We start from the raw sequence: 15,467 nt of genomic DNA on the forward strand, positions 1-15,467 counted from the left end.
ACTAATTTTCTATATTTTGTTTGTTTTAACACATCGTTATACCTATTGGTCGTATAACCTATTCAGGTGTTATTATTTATCATATTTATATTTTTAAACACTTAAGTATCGGTACAACGGGGGCACCAGATACATATGCGCCACACAAGTCAGTCAGTCACAACGTAGAACTTCGTACGTACGTACACCAGTTCGAGTTGCCATACCGCAAGAGCACAGAGATGCAGTTGTCGATTCAAATCCCATAGTGGTAGAAGTAGTAAGAGTATAAGCAGTAATCCGAAAGATTAGGGTTTGAAGATGTTACTGAAGGAGTATAATCCAATGAAATAAATTTGGAAAGAGAAAAAAGATAGAGACAAGGAATTCAGAAGATTAGAATTTGGTAGAACACAAAGAGTGGATGCACCTTCACCATTGCAAACGATTTTGAGCCATGTAATTCAAGGTCTCTAACCATCGGTTTCTATCATCTCCACACAAGTCACTTGATTTGTGTGTAGACTATGATAATACCCGAGCGCCCGAATCAAAGTACGCGATTTTCTTAAGGGGCCACACACCGAGCCTTTGATCTAAGTGTCTGATCCATAAGGTAGTGTGGTAACGTTAGGAGATACAGTCCTATCTTATTCGATGACCAACAATGGTTACATATACCATTTGTTCACTCTAGATCTTGGAGTTCATGTTCACCATTGGTTTTGAATGAGGGTTTTCCAACTCACCCCTACATGGATTCTCCATATCCATGAACCCAATTAAAGCGTTGGAAATTCGCTTATCGTCCTTTCAATTACGTAAATAACACTCCCATAGCGAGAACGTAGAGAGTAGGACTTTTCTGGTAGTGACTATATGCGTATATCTATGTGAAAGTATTTCTATAGGGAGAGTTGACTCCACCCACCTTCGACCGTACTATGGAATTTGGGGGCATATACAAAATTAAACATAATAAATTTATAAAACTGAGAAATTCTATAATATTTTTTAGTAAATTTAACATACAGATGAAACATTGAAAACTTTTTTTCTTTTTGTTGACAGCTAATTTCATTTCACTATTAGATTTATATTATTTACTGAACTATCTATTAAGTTATTCCCCTGTGACTCTACCTGGTTACTAGTCCTCCTCCTCCCCCTCCTTCTCCTCCTCCTCTTCCTACTACTACTACTACTACTACTACTACTACTACTACTACTACTACTACTACTACTACTACTACTACTACTACTACTACTACTACTACTACTACTACTACTACTACTACTACTAGTTTTATTCAGTACTATGTATATGTGATCACAATGAGGAATTCAATAGGATAAATTATGTAATCTGCAAAATTTCTGTCTCATATCTATTTAACTTATAAGTAACTATAAGCATAGTCCTTTTCACAGTGATAAAATGTCATTTATATATTATCCGCCGCCGTTTAACATTCACTACTATGATAATCTATTCTATTAAATGAACATCTTCTAATTGTGATGAACATTCTAAGAAAGTTAAAGGTAAAGATATCAAATATATTGATCAATTCAATGGAATTCTATCCATGGTAACTAACTGACTACCACAGTAACTAACATTGATATAAGTTAAAAACTGTTTGCTTTCATTAAACATGCAAAATGTAATACAATGTGATTAATTGACACAAATTAGAAATATCCAAAAAAGGTTCATACATTTGAATAGACCGCCAATCATTTAAATAAATATTTTATGGGTTCAATTTGTTTCTTTTGTTGTTGTTGTAGTAACTATTGAATAATTAGCTTTAGATGGTACATGTCATATAGTTTTTATACATTTTACTCGGTTCATTAATAAAAAGAATGTAGTTTGATGATTTGTTACACCGAGAGTTGAGAGAGTCAGCTCCCCCCCTCCTCTCTCTCGAAATGCTCTCACATGACCACGTGTATACAACCACTGTCAGGGACGCCCTACTCACTACCTTCTAAAGATGGGGGTGTTGATTACGAAATTGAGAGGATGAAAAGCGAATTTCCGGTGCTTCAGACGGGTTAGTGCATACGGATGATTCATGTAGGTGAGTTGGAAAACCCTCATTCAAAACCAATAATGCACATGAACTTCAGGATCCATAATGAACAAATGGTATATGAAACCATTGTTGATCACCGACTATCATGAGACTGTATCTCCTAACGTTACTACACTACTTTGTGGATCAGACCGTTAGGTGAAAGGCTCGGTGTGTGGCCCCATAAGAAAATCACCTGCTTTGGTTTTGGCGCTCGGGTATTATCATAGTCTACACACAAATCAAGTGACTTGTGTGGCGCATATCTATTTGGTTCCCTTTCGCACTAATATTTATGTCAGAAATGATTTTGTGGATATTCTAGTAATTTCAATAGTTGAGATCATGAGTCAGTTGAAGCTGTCTAACATTAACACTGTTGGATGTCGGTCAGCTCAGTGGTCTAGAGGTTAAGCGCTCGCTTACGAGACTGATAGGTTCTGGGTTCGAATCTCGCGGGACGGGATCGTGGATGCACACTGCTGAGAAGTCCCACAATAGGACGACTCGGCCGTCCAGTACTTCCAGGTTTTCCATGGTAGCCTAGCTTGACTCATGATCTCAACTATTGAAAATCAATATTCATGTGATTAAATAGATAAATAAATCGAGTTCTACTTATGATTCCTTATTTTGTTACTTTAGCTTCAAGGCATATGTTTAACTGACTGGAGATCTCTAATTAATTATATCTTGATCTCTCCATTCCCGTTTATTTTGAATTTCTGTTCATAGATTTAGTGTCAATCTACTATTTCTGACGAAATGTGTTCTTTATATCTTTTTTTATCTATTTTGTTTTGAGAACTCTAAGTTAAAACTTTTCATGTGAAGCAATTCATTGGTTTCTGTAAAGTGTGTCCTATTCACATTTTATGTCTTTGCCTAATTTCCATCTCAACAGTAGGATAGTTTCTTTTTGGCATAGTAACCACCACTTCATATATATTATGCATTGTCTTGATTGAGAGTATACAACAACACACTTGTATTGATGTACATTTATATTTAAATAAACATTTCAGCTAGTCTAGTTTTATTATGTACAGTTTTGATGTCAGTGAATGTTCATTATAATCATCGGGGTTAATAAATGTGGTGAAAATGTGACTTCCTTCTGATCATTAAGTATTCACAAGAGTAACAACAGAAGTAGCTCCTATTCCTATCAGGTCAAACTTTTCGGTGTTCGGTGGTGTGTGCTACTGATGTCGGCAGATACCATCAGTCGAAAGTGAACTGCCTGATGGTAGAAGGTTAAGAAAATCGAAGAAAAAGAGAATGAGAACAAAGAATGATTGATGTGGAAACGGAAGAATAACGAAGTTTGAGACGATTAATTGAGATTATGTAAATGAAGTATTTACTGTATGGTTCTCAGATTTGTGTTCAAATACATTCGATTATCCTCACTTGTGTTCCCGTTCACTACAATAGGATCCTATTTCGATCGACAAAATGTTTATAAAGTAAAACTGAACTAGTTTTTCCCCTTTATATTATGATTTATAGATATTATTGGACATTGAATGGAAAACATGCCTACTGGATAAAGCCATACAATACAACCTTATCACAGGAACTATCATATTCAACTGACAGTTCATTCATAAGTAAAGAAGGAAATACTGAGTATCAACTACATTCAAATGATTCACATAACTTATATACCATAGATGAATCAGGTTTATGGTATTTTGGTATACAAAAAATATCAAGTCATTTGAAGACTGGACTATATCAATGTATTGCTATTAATCCATTTGGTAAAGCATTATCCATTCCATTGAAATTAGAAGTAGCAAGTAAGTTTTACCTAGTTGATTACATAATATTTTTTTAATTTTAATAGTTGAAGGCATGAGTCAGTTGAAGCTAGACGACCAAGGAAAACCTGGAAGCACTGGACGGTCGTTTTGTCCAAGTTTTCCTTGATGGTCTAGCTTCAATTGACTCATGCCATCAACTATGAAAAGACTGAAATCTCCACAAAACCCCCTTTTGATCTTATTCATTCACTGTGACGTAGTATGAGATCAAAGAATATTAGTCTTTCCATGAATTGTAGAAAACTGATATCGTGGGTCGTGGATGCGCACTGCTGAGGAGTCCCACAATAGAACGAAACGGCTGTCTAATGCTTCCAGGTTTTCCATGGTGATCTAGCTTCAATTGACCCATGATCTCATCAGTACCTTTAATTAACGACAAAACACCTATCTCATTTCTATGTCTGTTGTGTCAAAACATCTGTGGAAATCCTTTGAAACCAGATTCTTTAGGTATCTTTTTGTTTTGCATTTTGTATAAGTTTCCGTCTATCACAAATCATTCATACACTGTACTAAGGACTGAGTAAGTTTAATACTTTCTTTAAACATATTGTCTTCCTTGCTTTGTATTATCCTACCCTTTCTTAACAACTCCCAATAAGACTCTCGATCTACTTTCTAATAGTCGTTTCTATAATCTTTCATTAGTATTTCACGGATTTTTTGAGGATTTCCTAAATGAAACTGTGAATCTTCAGAGCTCAGCTCATGTATTAATTAACCATACAATAGACTCAATAAGTTTTCATAATCACTGTTAACTTGGATTGAAACAATCATTTAATATATAACCTTATGCTATGACCGAATCACGTATGCGGGATCGTGGATGCGTACCACTGAGGAGTCCAAAACTAGGATGAAACAGCCATCCAGGGATTCTACATTTTCAGTGGTCTAACATTGATCAATTCATGATTTCAATGAAATTTAACGATCTCCACCACTCCAAATTTAAAATTTTCATATGTTCGCTAGTGGCTAGTTTTTAGAAGTAATTCTGAGAGTTCTAGTAAGAAGCTGTGACAACTGGAGTTCAATCGTGTCGGGCATGAAGCAGTTACCCACCGAAGACAATAGAAGATGATGATGCAATGTTGTGGATCAATCAAGGTTAGACATTAACACCGTCAGATACCGGTTCAGTGGTCTAGAGATTAGGCGTTCGCACATGTGTCCGAATCCCACATGTGGTATCGTGAATGTGCACTTTTGAAGATTTCCCTACTGAAACGATACATCCGTCCAGAGTTTCAAGGTTTCCACGGATGATCTAACATTAATTAGTTCATGATTTCAATACAACTATCCGGTATTCTCATTATTATAGGGATATAATGTGGTCATTTAACCTTCATCTTTGTACTTTTAACGTTTTGAATGATGTAATCATTGATAGGGTTATCAAAATGTTCGTTTCTATATGCTTTAATAAAAGTGATGTTAAGTTTATATATTCTGATTGTTTTAAAAGTTCATGACATCATTAACTAAACTGTACTTTTAACCTTAATCATGTCTGATCAATAAAGTTACGTAATCTTATTTCCATTTTTAACCCTAAATCGATGGGGAAATCATTGTTTACTAAACGTTTTAGCCCTTTATCATTCATTAAGTGGATATTGTAAACATTGGTCTCATTTACAAGTTGTATTCATCATTTGGGATTACTTTTAATACCATAGAGAACTGAGTATATGTATATATTGATCGATGGCATTCGATCAGCACTAAGACGGACTTGATACGCATGACTTTGATCACCACCCAGTGATCAATCAATTGTGATTACACCTCAGTACTACAGGAGGTCCGTAACGGCCTAAATAGCTCAGTGGTAACGTCTCTAACTGTGAAGCTGAGTGACACGGGATCGAATCCATCAGGGATCACCAGTTCCCTCTAGATTATAGGTACACCTTGCTGACGAGTGCCAAGTAGCACGAAACTCGGGTCCAGAGTTTCCTGTTGACCACCACCAACCATCATCTTACCTCAATATATATGGTGCACGCAGTGTCGAGTCACCTAGACTGGTGGCCACATTGCAACTTGATCGATAGCATTCGATCAGCACTAAGACGGACTTGACACGCATGACATTGATCACCACCCAGTGATCAATCAATTGTGAACTGAATATATGTATTATGTATGCTATATCACTTGTTATCTTAACGATCAATGTTCACAGGAGTAGTGGTACACTGAAAAAATACTGCTAGAGACAACTACTAGCCGATGAAATTATGAACTACTGAACTAAAGTGTGTTGGTATGTGCAGAATACTTGGTTTGTTTCCACATGATAGATATGTTTAGGGATTGTAAACGTTGGGAAACATTACTAAGGATCAACAACAGTACTGATTCGTTCACCTTTTATCTTCCATTTAGTCATGCGATTCAATAGTACTAAGTAATTTATTCCTTCTATTCGAACTGTGTTCTACAATTTAGCAGATTTGGATTGTGAGTAGCTGTGGAATTAAGGATGGGTGATTCATCTACACCTTAGGGTTTTTCAACTCCCCTAGGTGGACCCTCCGTGTCCACCAAACCGGTTAAAGCGCTGGACATTCGCTCTTCGTCCTCTCACTTTCGTAAACAACACCCTTGCCACGAGAAGGCAGTGAGTAGGACTTCCCTGGCAGAGGCTATATATTCGCGTGGCCATGTGAGAGCATTTGGAGAGGGAGAGCGGACTCTCCCCACTCTCGGCCGTACCAGGGCATTTGGGGGCAATTATCTCGACATCACTATCAGATCACAGGTATTTTAGGCAGAGTTAGGTGGTGGATGGTAGTATAATTCAGGGCGTACGTTATGTCCTATTTGAAATTCTTCAGCTGGAAAAACGTGTGATATTTAATCCTTTTCACTAATATTGATATTAATATTATTTTAATGCCTTTTGCTACTGATCTTGTGGTATAGCATGTTATTGTTTGAGATCAGGAATCGATTGATGTTAGATCACCATTGAAAACCAGGAAGCACTGGATGGCCGTTTCATCCTAGTATGGGACTCGTCAGTGACTGGTCACAAGATGATTTCCTGGAGTTCTAGTGAGAAACAGTGACCAGTGGAGTTCAATCCGTATCGGATAGAGGCAGGTTGCACAAGATCATGGGCCGATTGAAGTAATACATTAGCACTATTGGATGTTAGCTCAGTGGTCTAGAGGTTAAACGTTCGCTTGAAAGACCTAGGGTCCGAGTCCTACGTATGAAATCATGGATATGTACTGCTCAGGAGCCTCATACTAGGATCAAACGTCCATCCATTACTTCCATGTTTTCAACAATGGTCTAGCTTACATCAACTCTTGAATTCAACTATTAAACTACCTACAATCGTCATAACGCATTTTTTTCATAGGAATCGGAACATTTCATGATCTTAATCCTAAATTCATTTATACAAAACCAAATGAAACCAAAATTTTAAATTGTTCCACAACAAAAAGTATACCAACTGCTAAAGTTCAATGGATGATTAAAGATGATGAAGATGGTTTAATCAATTTTGTACATGAAGATCGTAATCATATTATTGATGATGATGGTAAGATATGATGAGTTTTTATCATGTTCCATTATTATGTTATCTGCCTTTTTGTTCGATTTACTTCTTCTTGTTTGTATTGTATATTGCTTATTCGATGTACCTTTATTATAGTATTAGCCTACAGTAGGATAGTAACATCTCAAAACTATCATTCGATGTAAGCAAAGATGGAGAGTGGCTAGCAGTGAAATCCAGGATGTGTGTTTCGTCCTATTCAGGACTCTTCAGCTGGATGTACCTGCATCTCAGAGTTGATGTTCACTCTGGGACTCCAGCCCAGTACCTTTCGCTTCAAACGCCATAGTGTTATCCACTCAGCTATTGATTCCTGATAGCCACTTGCCTGAGTCTCAGAGTGAATATCAACTCTGATATGCAGGTACATCCAGCTGAAGAGTCCCAAATGGGACGAAATGCGCGTCACATAGGATTCCACTGCTAGCCACTATCCATCTTTTCTTACAATGCTTGTGAATTAAGGCTATATCGAGGCAATACGCACAGTATGCACATATGCCAATTAGAGACTGACCAGTTGCAGTCCTAAACATCAATATGTAGATTCAAACAAACAATACTAAATATAATTCGATGACGATGTAGTCAATGATGTTCTATAGAACAGACTTGTGAATGTGGTTAGAAGAATAATTTTTACACAGCTAATCTTATTTAATCCTTTTCTAATCTATCAGTGATGTCTACCCGAACATATGTTAAGTTAAGTAATTCTATCCATTGTGTAAAAACTATATCAGGCTGACCACCAGGTAACACCATTTGTATGAATTGAAAAATAGATCAGACAAGGCTACATAGGGTTTCATTTTATCATCTTTAGTCGACAGTAGTCATGCGGGATGTATTAATACATTATCCCGAGTTATATACTCTTATACTCTAATAGTTGTCTAAGGAATTCTATTATTGTCATATAGATTTGAGTCTGCAACCCTAGACAATAACATTTATTTATTATTATTTATTTAAATACATAAATATTGGTAAAAGGGGCACCAGATATATACGCCACACCGAAAATTGTCATTTCATTTATTTGTGTGAGGGCTATAATACTACCCGGGTGCCCAAACCAAAGCAGATGGTTTCCTTAGGGGACACACCACGAGGCTCTAACCTAAAAATCTGATCCATAAGGCAGCGGAGCATCGTAAGAAGATGCAGTTCCATGGTAGCGGGTGACCAACGATTGGTTCATACGCCATTTTTTCCCTCAGGATACCGGAGGCTATGTGCACAATTGGTTTGAAATCAGGGTTTCCCAACTCTCATATGTGGACTTCCCGTGTCAACCAACCCCATTAAAGCGCCGGACATTCGCATTTCGTCCTCTGAATTTCGTAAACAACACCCGTGGTTAGAGAAGGCAGTGAGTAGGACTTCTCTTGCAGAGGCTGTGTATGCGGGGCCGAGTTTTAACACTCTCGGCTGTATCAGGGCATTTGAAGAAATTTATAACACTCTTGTCCCATCCTTAGTCGGTAAAGATGCTTTCTTGTAAGTTAATACAATTTTGTAATCTCACTGTAGGTTAGTCGCTACCTGAAATATATCCTTTTATATGTCACAAAGTGACTTGATTTCTAATTTCACTTAAAATATCAATTGAGAATATCAGCAAACAAGAAATCTAAGTGAAACACATCTATGTTCCATCATATGCTCACTAGTGACTGACATTGAGAGGTAAGTCCTGGAGTTCCAGTGAGAAGCAGTGACAAGTGGAGTTCAACCGGGTGTATTGTGAGATAGTAACTCACTGAAGACAATTGGTGAACAGTTGCTCAACTTCGTGGATTGGTTGAAGTTAGACATAAACACCATCAGATGTCGGTTCAGTGGTCTATCGGTTGAGTGCTTTGGCGCGAGACTGATAGGTTCTGGGTTCGAATCTCGCGTGGTGGGATCGTGGATGTGCACTGCTGAGGATTCCCATAATAGGACGAAACGGCCGTCCAGTGCTTCCAGGTTTTCTTTGGTGGTCTAGCTTCAATTGACTCACGCTTGTAACTTTGTTCCATTTTGTTTCCAACATGAATTATTCACATTGTATTCAGTAGTCAACCAATTCAAAAATCAAAACTACTATTTCATTTCTGATTAGAAGTTTTATCATGCATGAAAGTACATGAATGTTTTTAAGATATCTGATAAATAATTCATATATAAGCGAATAGAAAAGGAGAAAGAACATGGTGTATATTTTAGATCGTTTTATCATTATTACTACTACTACTACTATTAGTATTAATAGTAGTATTGGCATTAGTATTGATTCAGTTAATTATGAAAACTATCGGGCGAGACTATAATTTATGAATGAATCAATTAGATTTAGGATAACAGATCTCGGATTTTGGCATGAAATTCATTCACTCATTGGGCGAAATAACGTTTTGGTATTTTAGCTGATGTCAGTTCGTGATGAAAATCCTAAATCTAATTCCTAACCCTAACTGTTAATTCTAAACTTTATTCCTTACACAGATTTATAATCCTCATTGAGACTCAGTTATTAGGTGAACATTCTCAAAGTCACTTTAGCGTCGCTCAAAGATCGTCCATAAATTATAGTCTTGCCGCTATCACGATATCTCTAATTGTACTTTATTATATCTTGTACAGCGAAGGGTCTTAAACTTTGTATAATGACACCTTAAATGCTCTGATATGGCCGAGAGTGTGGAAACTCAGATCCTTCTCTCGAAATCCTCACACATGGCCAAGTGCATACAATCACTGATAGGGAAGTCTTACTCACTGCATTCTCAAGGCGAGGGTGTTGTTTATGAAACTGAGAGGGTGGAAAGCGAATTTCCGGTGCTTTAACAGGGTTAGTGTATATGAAAGATCTACCTAGAAGAGAACGAAAACCCTGATTCCAAACCAATGGTACACATGGTCTCCATGATCCTGATGGAGCAAATGGCGTATAAACCGATTATTGGTCACCAACTACCATGGTAATGTATTTCTTAACGTTGCTCCACTGCCTTGTGAATCAGACCTTTAGGTCAAAAGCTCCGGGTGCGGCCGTCAAAGAAAATCACCGGCTTTGGTTTGGACGCTCAGGTAGTATCATAGTCTACACACAAATCAAGTGACTTGTGTGGAGATGATAGAAACCGATGGTTAGAGACTTTGGATGACATGGTTCAAAATCGTTTGCAATGGTGAAGGTGCATCCACTCTTTGTGTTCTACCAAATTCTAATCTTCTGAATTCCTTGTCTCTATCTTTTTTCTCTTTCCAAATTTATTTCATTGGATTATACTCCTTCAGTAACATCTTCAAACCCTAATCTTTCGGATTACTGCTTATACTCTTACTACTTCTACCACTATGGGATTTGAATCGACAACTGCATCTCTGTGCTCTTGCGGTATGGCAACTCGAACTGATGTACGTACGTACGAAGTTCTACGTTGTGACTGAATGACTTGTGTGGCGCATATGTATCTGGTGCCCCCGTTGTACCGATACTTAAGTATTTAAAAATATAAATATGATAAATAATAACACCTGAATAGGTTATGCGACCAATAGGTATAACAATGTGTTAAAACAAACAAAATATAGAAAATTAGTTGAAATGTCTAAACAGCATGAACGGGTAGCTCAGATATTCAAACAGGCCTCCCGAAATCAAGTGCATACTTATGATTCTTCTTCCATTTGTTCTTGTTTTATTCTCATCGTTGAAATTGTCGTGTATTTGAAATTTAGAAAAAAAAATTATTGACTAATGATGAAAATCTGTTTGAGTACTTTATTTTTAATAGTTGAGATCATGAGTTGATTGAAGCTAGATCATCATGGAAAGCCTTTCTGATATTAATCAACATATATAGTCACTAGTGACTGGCTTCAAGAGATATTTCTTGGAGTTCTAGTGAGAAGCAATGACGAGTGGAGTTCAACCAGATCTGTTGTGAGATAGTAACTAATTGAAGATAATGGTGGATGTGTCACTAAATTTCGTGGATTGGTTGAAGTTAGACATTAACACCGTTGGATGCCAACCGTCTCAGTGGTCTGGAGGTAAAGCCCTCGTATGCGAGACTGATAGGTCCTGGGTTGGAATCTCGCGAGATTGGATCGTGGATGCGTACTAATGAGGAGTCCCACAGTAGGACGAGACGCTCGTGCAGTGCATTCAGGTTTTCTATGGTGGTCTACCTTCAATTGGATCATGATCTCAACTATGGAGAATAATTCATTTTTCCCTAAATATTTTTGATTTTTTGGATCCATGGAGTGTCGTAGTCTAAAAGTTAATAATTTATGTCTTAATAAATAGATAGGAACGTTGTATATAGGAGAATTACTGATACTTTCGTAAAGTAGGGTGGTTGCCGCAATTTCTCATGGTTTTCAGTCGGACGATTCTGGTTCAAATCACACAGAAAGCATTATCTTATTCAAGATTCCATGATCAGATAAGTGTCAACTATAAAAAGACTGCAGATGAAATATGGATTTGTTTTGACTATATCCAATCACTTGACAAATAATATATGGTTCATGTGATATCGAATCACTAAGAGTAGAGGTCGTCACAGGATCAGTATTTTGTACTAGTTAAGCATAATATTGACCTAGGTGGAGTTTTGTTCTCTGAGATGGATGGTTTGATCGTGGAACTTTCATTGTTCTTCTAAACATTATCATTAGCACAAACCTTAGTTGGAAGTGAAGTGTTCGAATTTCTCCACATATGACTCCCAGCTTGTCCTGTCGACCTCGATCTTCATTGGTTATTGTTAGTATTTAAGCTTCCATTGTCTACTTCTTTATTCTGATTGTGTCTCTCATTGATGGGAGATACATCCACCTGAGCTACAATTTTTCTCCATCATCTCATAATATTGACTATATATTTCACCGGCCAGTTAGTGATAATACCCAATACTACTCGCTAGTAGTATGTATAGTATTTAGAATTTATTTATTTCATAAAATACTCTGTTATGAAACACTGCTAGATACAATCTATCTGTGCTTCTAGTTCATGTGAAGTAAGGCGATCTCGTGGCAATCCACACACGATGCAGGTATATTAGTAAAAGACTGATCAGTTGCAGTCCTGAACATCATTGGGGAAATTCAAACAACCAATACGGATGCATTGCTAGTATGTGTTTGAATTATCTCACTGTGGATATTCAACATCAAATTTTGATTAGTCTTTGTCAACATAATTTGATTGCCTTGATACAGGCATTTTGTTCTAAATTTTATAGAATAGATGGATTGTGGATAGCGATGGAGTGGAGAGCGGATGTTTCGTCCTACGTGGGACTCGTTAGTTGAATATACGTGCATTCCAGAATTGCTGTTTACAACAGAATTTAAATTTAATATTGTTTTCTTTAAACGCTTACATATTTGACAAAGTGTATATATCAAGACAGTCAGCAAAGCAGCAGTATTTCCCTTCTAAAACTGGTCAAACTTCAATCCTCAATATAAACAACGGGATAGTTAAAACGTCAAAAATATCTCCACATCTAATGAATAAGCTAGTAGCTAATGGACTCAGTAACTCGATGGATAACTCGGGGTAATAAATACTAGGCTTGAATCTTTGTTTGAAGAACAATTTATCTAATTTGCATGAAACTGACGAACCCGGAACAGAGCGAAATGGGGATTCTAGATTCCATTCCACAGTTTATACATCCTATAAAACCGTTTCAAGGTAGCATGAAGCTAATGAACATTGGTATTATTATAATCTAAACATAAAGATTGTAAGGTTTTCTTACGTGACTAGAATTTACGATTGATCTTAAAGCCATTCTAAATTGACCTCGACAAACTCTAACCTATTATTACTTACTTACATACACCTGTTACCCCTAATGGAGTATGAGCCGCCGACCAGAATTCTTTAACCCACTCTGTCCTGAGCCTTCCTTTCTAGTTCTATCCAACTAACCTATTATTATTAGGTTCAAATTAGTGTGGACAGTTGATAGTCCCTCTACTTTTCTTTATTAATGACATATTCTTATGTTTCATATAACCTCAATTGTTTATTTAACAAACATATGTTGACAAGTAACATGAATAAGGTGACAAAACATTAAAGTCGGTGAGGTCATATACTACTAATAGCAAATATAAGAAAATGAAAGAGGAATAACAGAAATCAAATAGAAATAAGTAAACATTTAAACAAGAAAGGGGTAAAAAAAACTTGGTATATAGAATTTTAGAGCTCCTAGTTGATTTCATAACGACTGAATGATATTGACTCTAGTGAGACATTCGTCTTTGTACATATATTTATTTATTTAGACATATAAATATTGGTACAAATTGGCACCAAATACATATGCGCCACACAAATCTCATTTGATTTGTGTGAGGGCTGTGATACTACCCGGATGGTCAAACCGAAACAAGTGGTTTTCTTAGGGGGCCATACCCAGAGCATTTGACCTAAAGGTCAGATCCACAAGTCAGTGGAGCATCGTGTGGAGATGCAGTCCCATGGTAGCCGGTGACCAACGATTGATTCATACACCAATCGGTCCTTCAGGATACTGGAGCCAGCCCATGTACACCATTGGTTTGGAATAAGGGTTTACCGACTCCCCTAGGTGGACCCTCCGCGTTCACCAACCCGGTTAAAGCGTCGGACATTCGCTTTTCATCCTCTCAATTTCGTAAACAACATCTGTGGTGCGAGAAGGCAGTGAGTAGGACTTCTCTGACAGAGGTTATATACGCGTGACCATTTGAGAGCATTTGGAGAGAGAGAACGGATTTCTCCACTCTCCGCCGTGACAGGGCATTTCGGGGCATATCCATTAGCAGAGCGTGATTGGTCATTGTACATATTCTATCAACTTAACACATTTAGAACAATGGTATATCAAAAACTTGATTGTGAAAGTGTTTCAGAAAGATACATTTCAAACATTCATTTATGCAAACAGACAGTAGTAGATTGGCAGTTCCGAAAATCGGAGAAAGTATAGCATAAAGATTAGCTTGAAACAATCGCTACTCTCAATCGATGGTCCTTAAGCTCGATCACAGAACATACCGCTCCTAAGACTGAATTTATATTAAAGTTCTTGATATGATTCAGTAAGTTGTCGTGTTTAGTAGTAGTAGTAGCAGTAGTAGTAGTAGTAGTAGTAGTAGTAGTATAGTACTCTCTTTTACTACGAATTTAAATTTCAACCATAAGTTTCTAAGATCGATAAACAAAAGCGTGATGAAGCATTGGATGATAGTTGATGTCATTTCATGGTGAAAACTCAAACCTTAATTTGCACAAACCAGTGACTTTGTGAACTCAGTAGTTAGGTGAATAATACGGTGGTATCTAAAACAAACGGTACTGAGTTCGAGTCATGGAGTGGACACCGTCTCGGGTGCAGCAAATTCAGCTGAATGATTCTAAATAGGATGAGACGCTCGTCCTGGATTCTACTGCTAGACACAATCTATCTGTGTCTATAATTCATGTGACGTAAGGCAATATCGAGGCGATCCGCACACGATGCACATGTACTAGTAAGAGACTGATCAGTTCGTGATGAAAACTCTAACTTTAATTTGCAAACCTAATTTAAAAAATCAGCTAAATTCTTGATACTTAACCCTAACTTTTTTGGTTTATAGCTGATGTCAATAGGTGACGAAAACTCTTTGTAGTAACAACCCTATCATACAACACTAGCCCGACTCCTAATATATGGACTTAACCTTTTTCCTTACAATAGGGGATAATTTGACATATGTGGGTTAATTATTCAGATGAAAGCCAATTACTACGCTTTCAGAACATTATGTTATTGCATCTGTTTAGAAATTATTGCAATGTATTATTTGCATACTATGGGAATTTTGAACTTAACAGTTAAATGAATAAGAAATATGGGACCTTTAAATAAATTTACTTTGCATTGTTTGTTCGAGTCCCGGAATGAACATCAACTTTGGGATGGAAGTAAATTC

The 15,467-nt window shown here is 37.0% G+C and overlaps 1 protein-coding gene across 1 annotated transcript in view; it reads left to right on the forward strand.

Annotated features, from left to right (window-relative positions):
- Nucleotides 1-3,564: 3,564 nt before the first annotated feature.
- The window catches only part of Smp_001900 (septate junction protein), a gene marked incomplete at both ends in the record, with an annotated part of 53,218 nt that continues 41,315 nt past the window's right edge, over nt 3,565-15,467 (forward strand). The window contains 3 exons of the mRNA XM_018797925.1: nt 3,565-3,868; nt 6,296-6,317; nt 7,369-7,466. Coding sequence (XP_018652919.1) covers nt 3,565-3,868; nt 6,296-6,317; nt 7,369-7,466 — 424 coding nt within the window. The remainder of the gene's footprint in view (nt 3,869-6,295; nt 6,318-7,368; nt 7,467-15,467) is intronic.

The sequence above is a fragment of the Schistosoma mansoni genome, chromosome 6, assembly GCF_000237925.1.
Source record: "Schistosoma mansoni strain Puerto Rico chromosome 6, complete genome".
In the NCBI taxonomy this organism is placed as follows: Eukaryota; Metazoa; Platyhelminthes; class Trematoda; order Strigeidida; family Schistosomatidae; genus Schistosoma; species Schistosoma mansoni.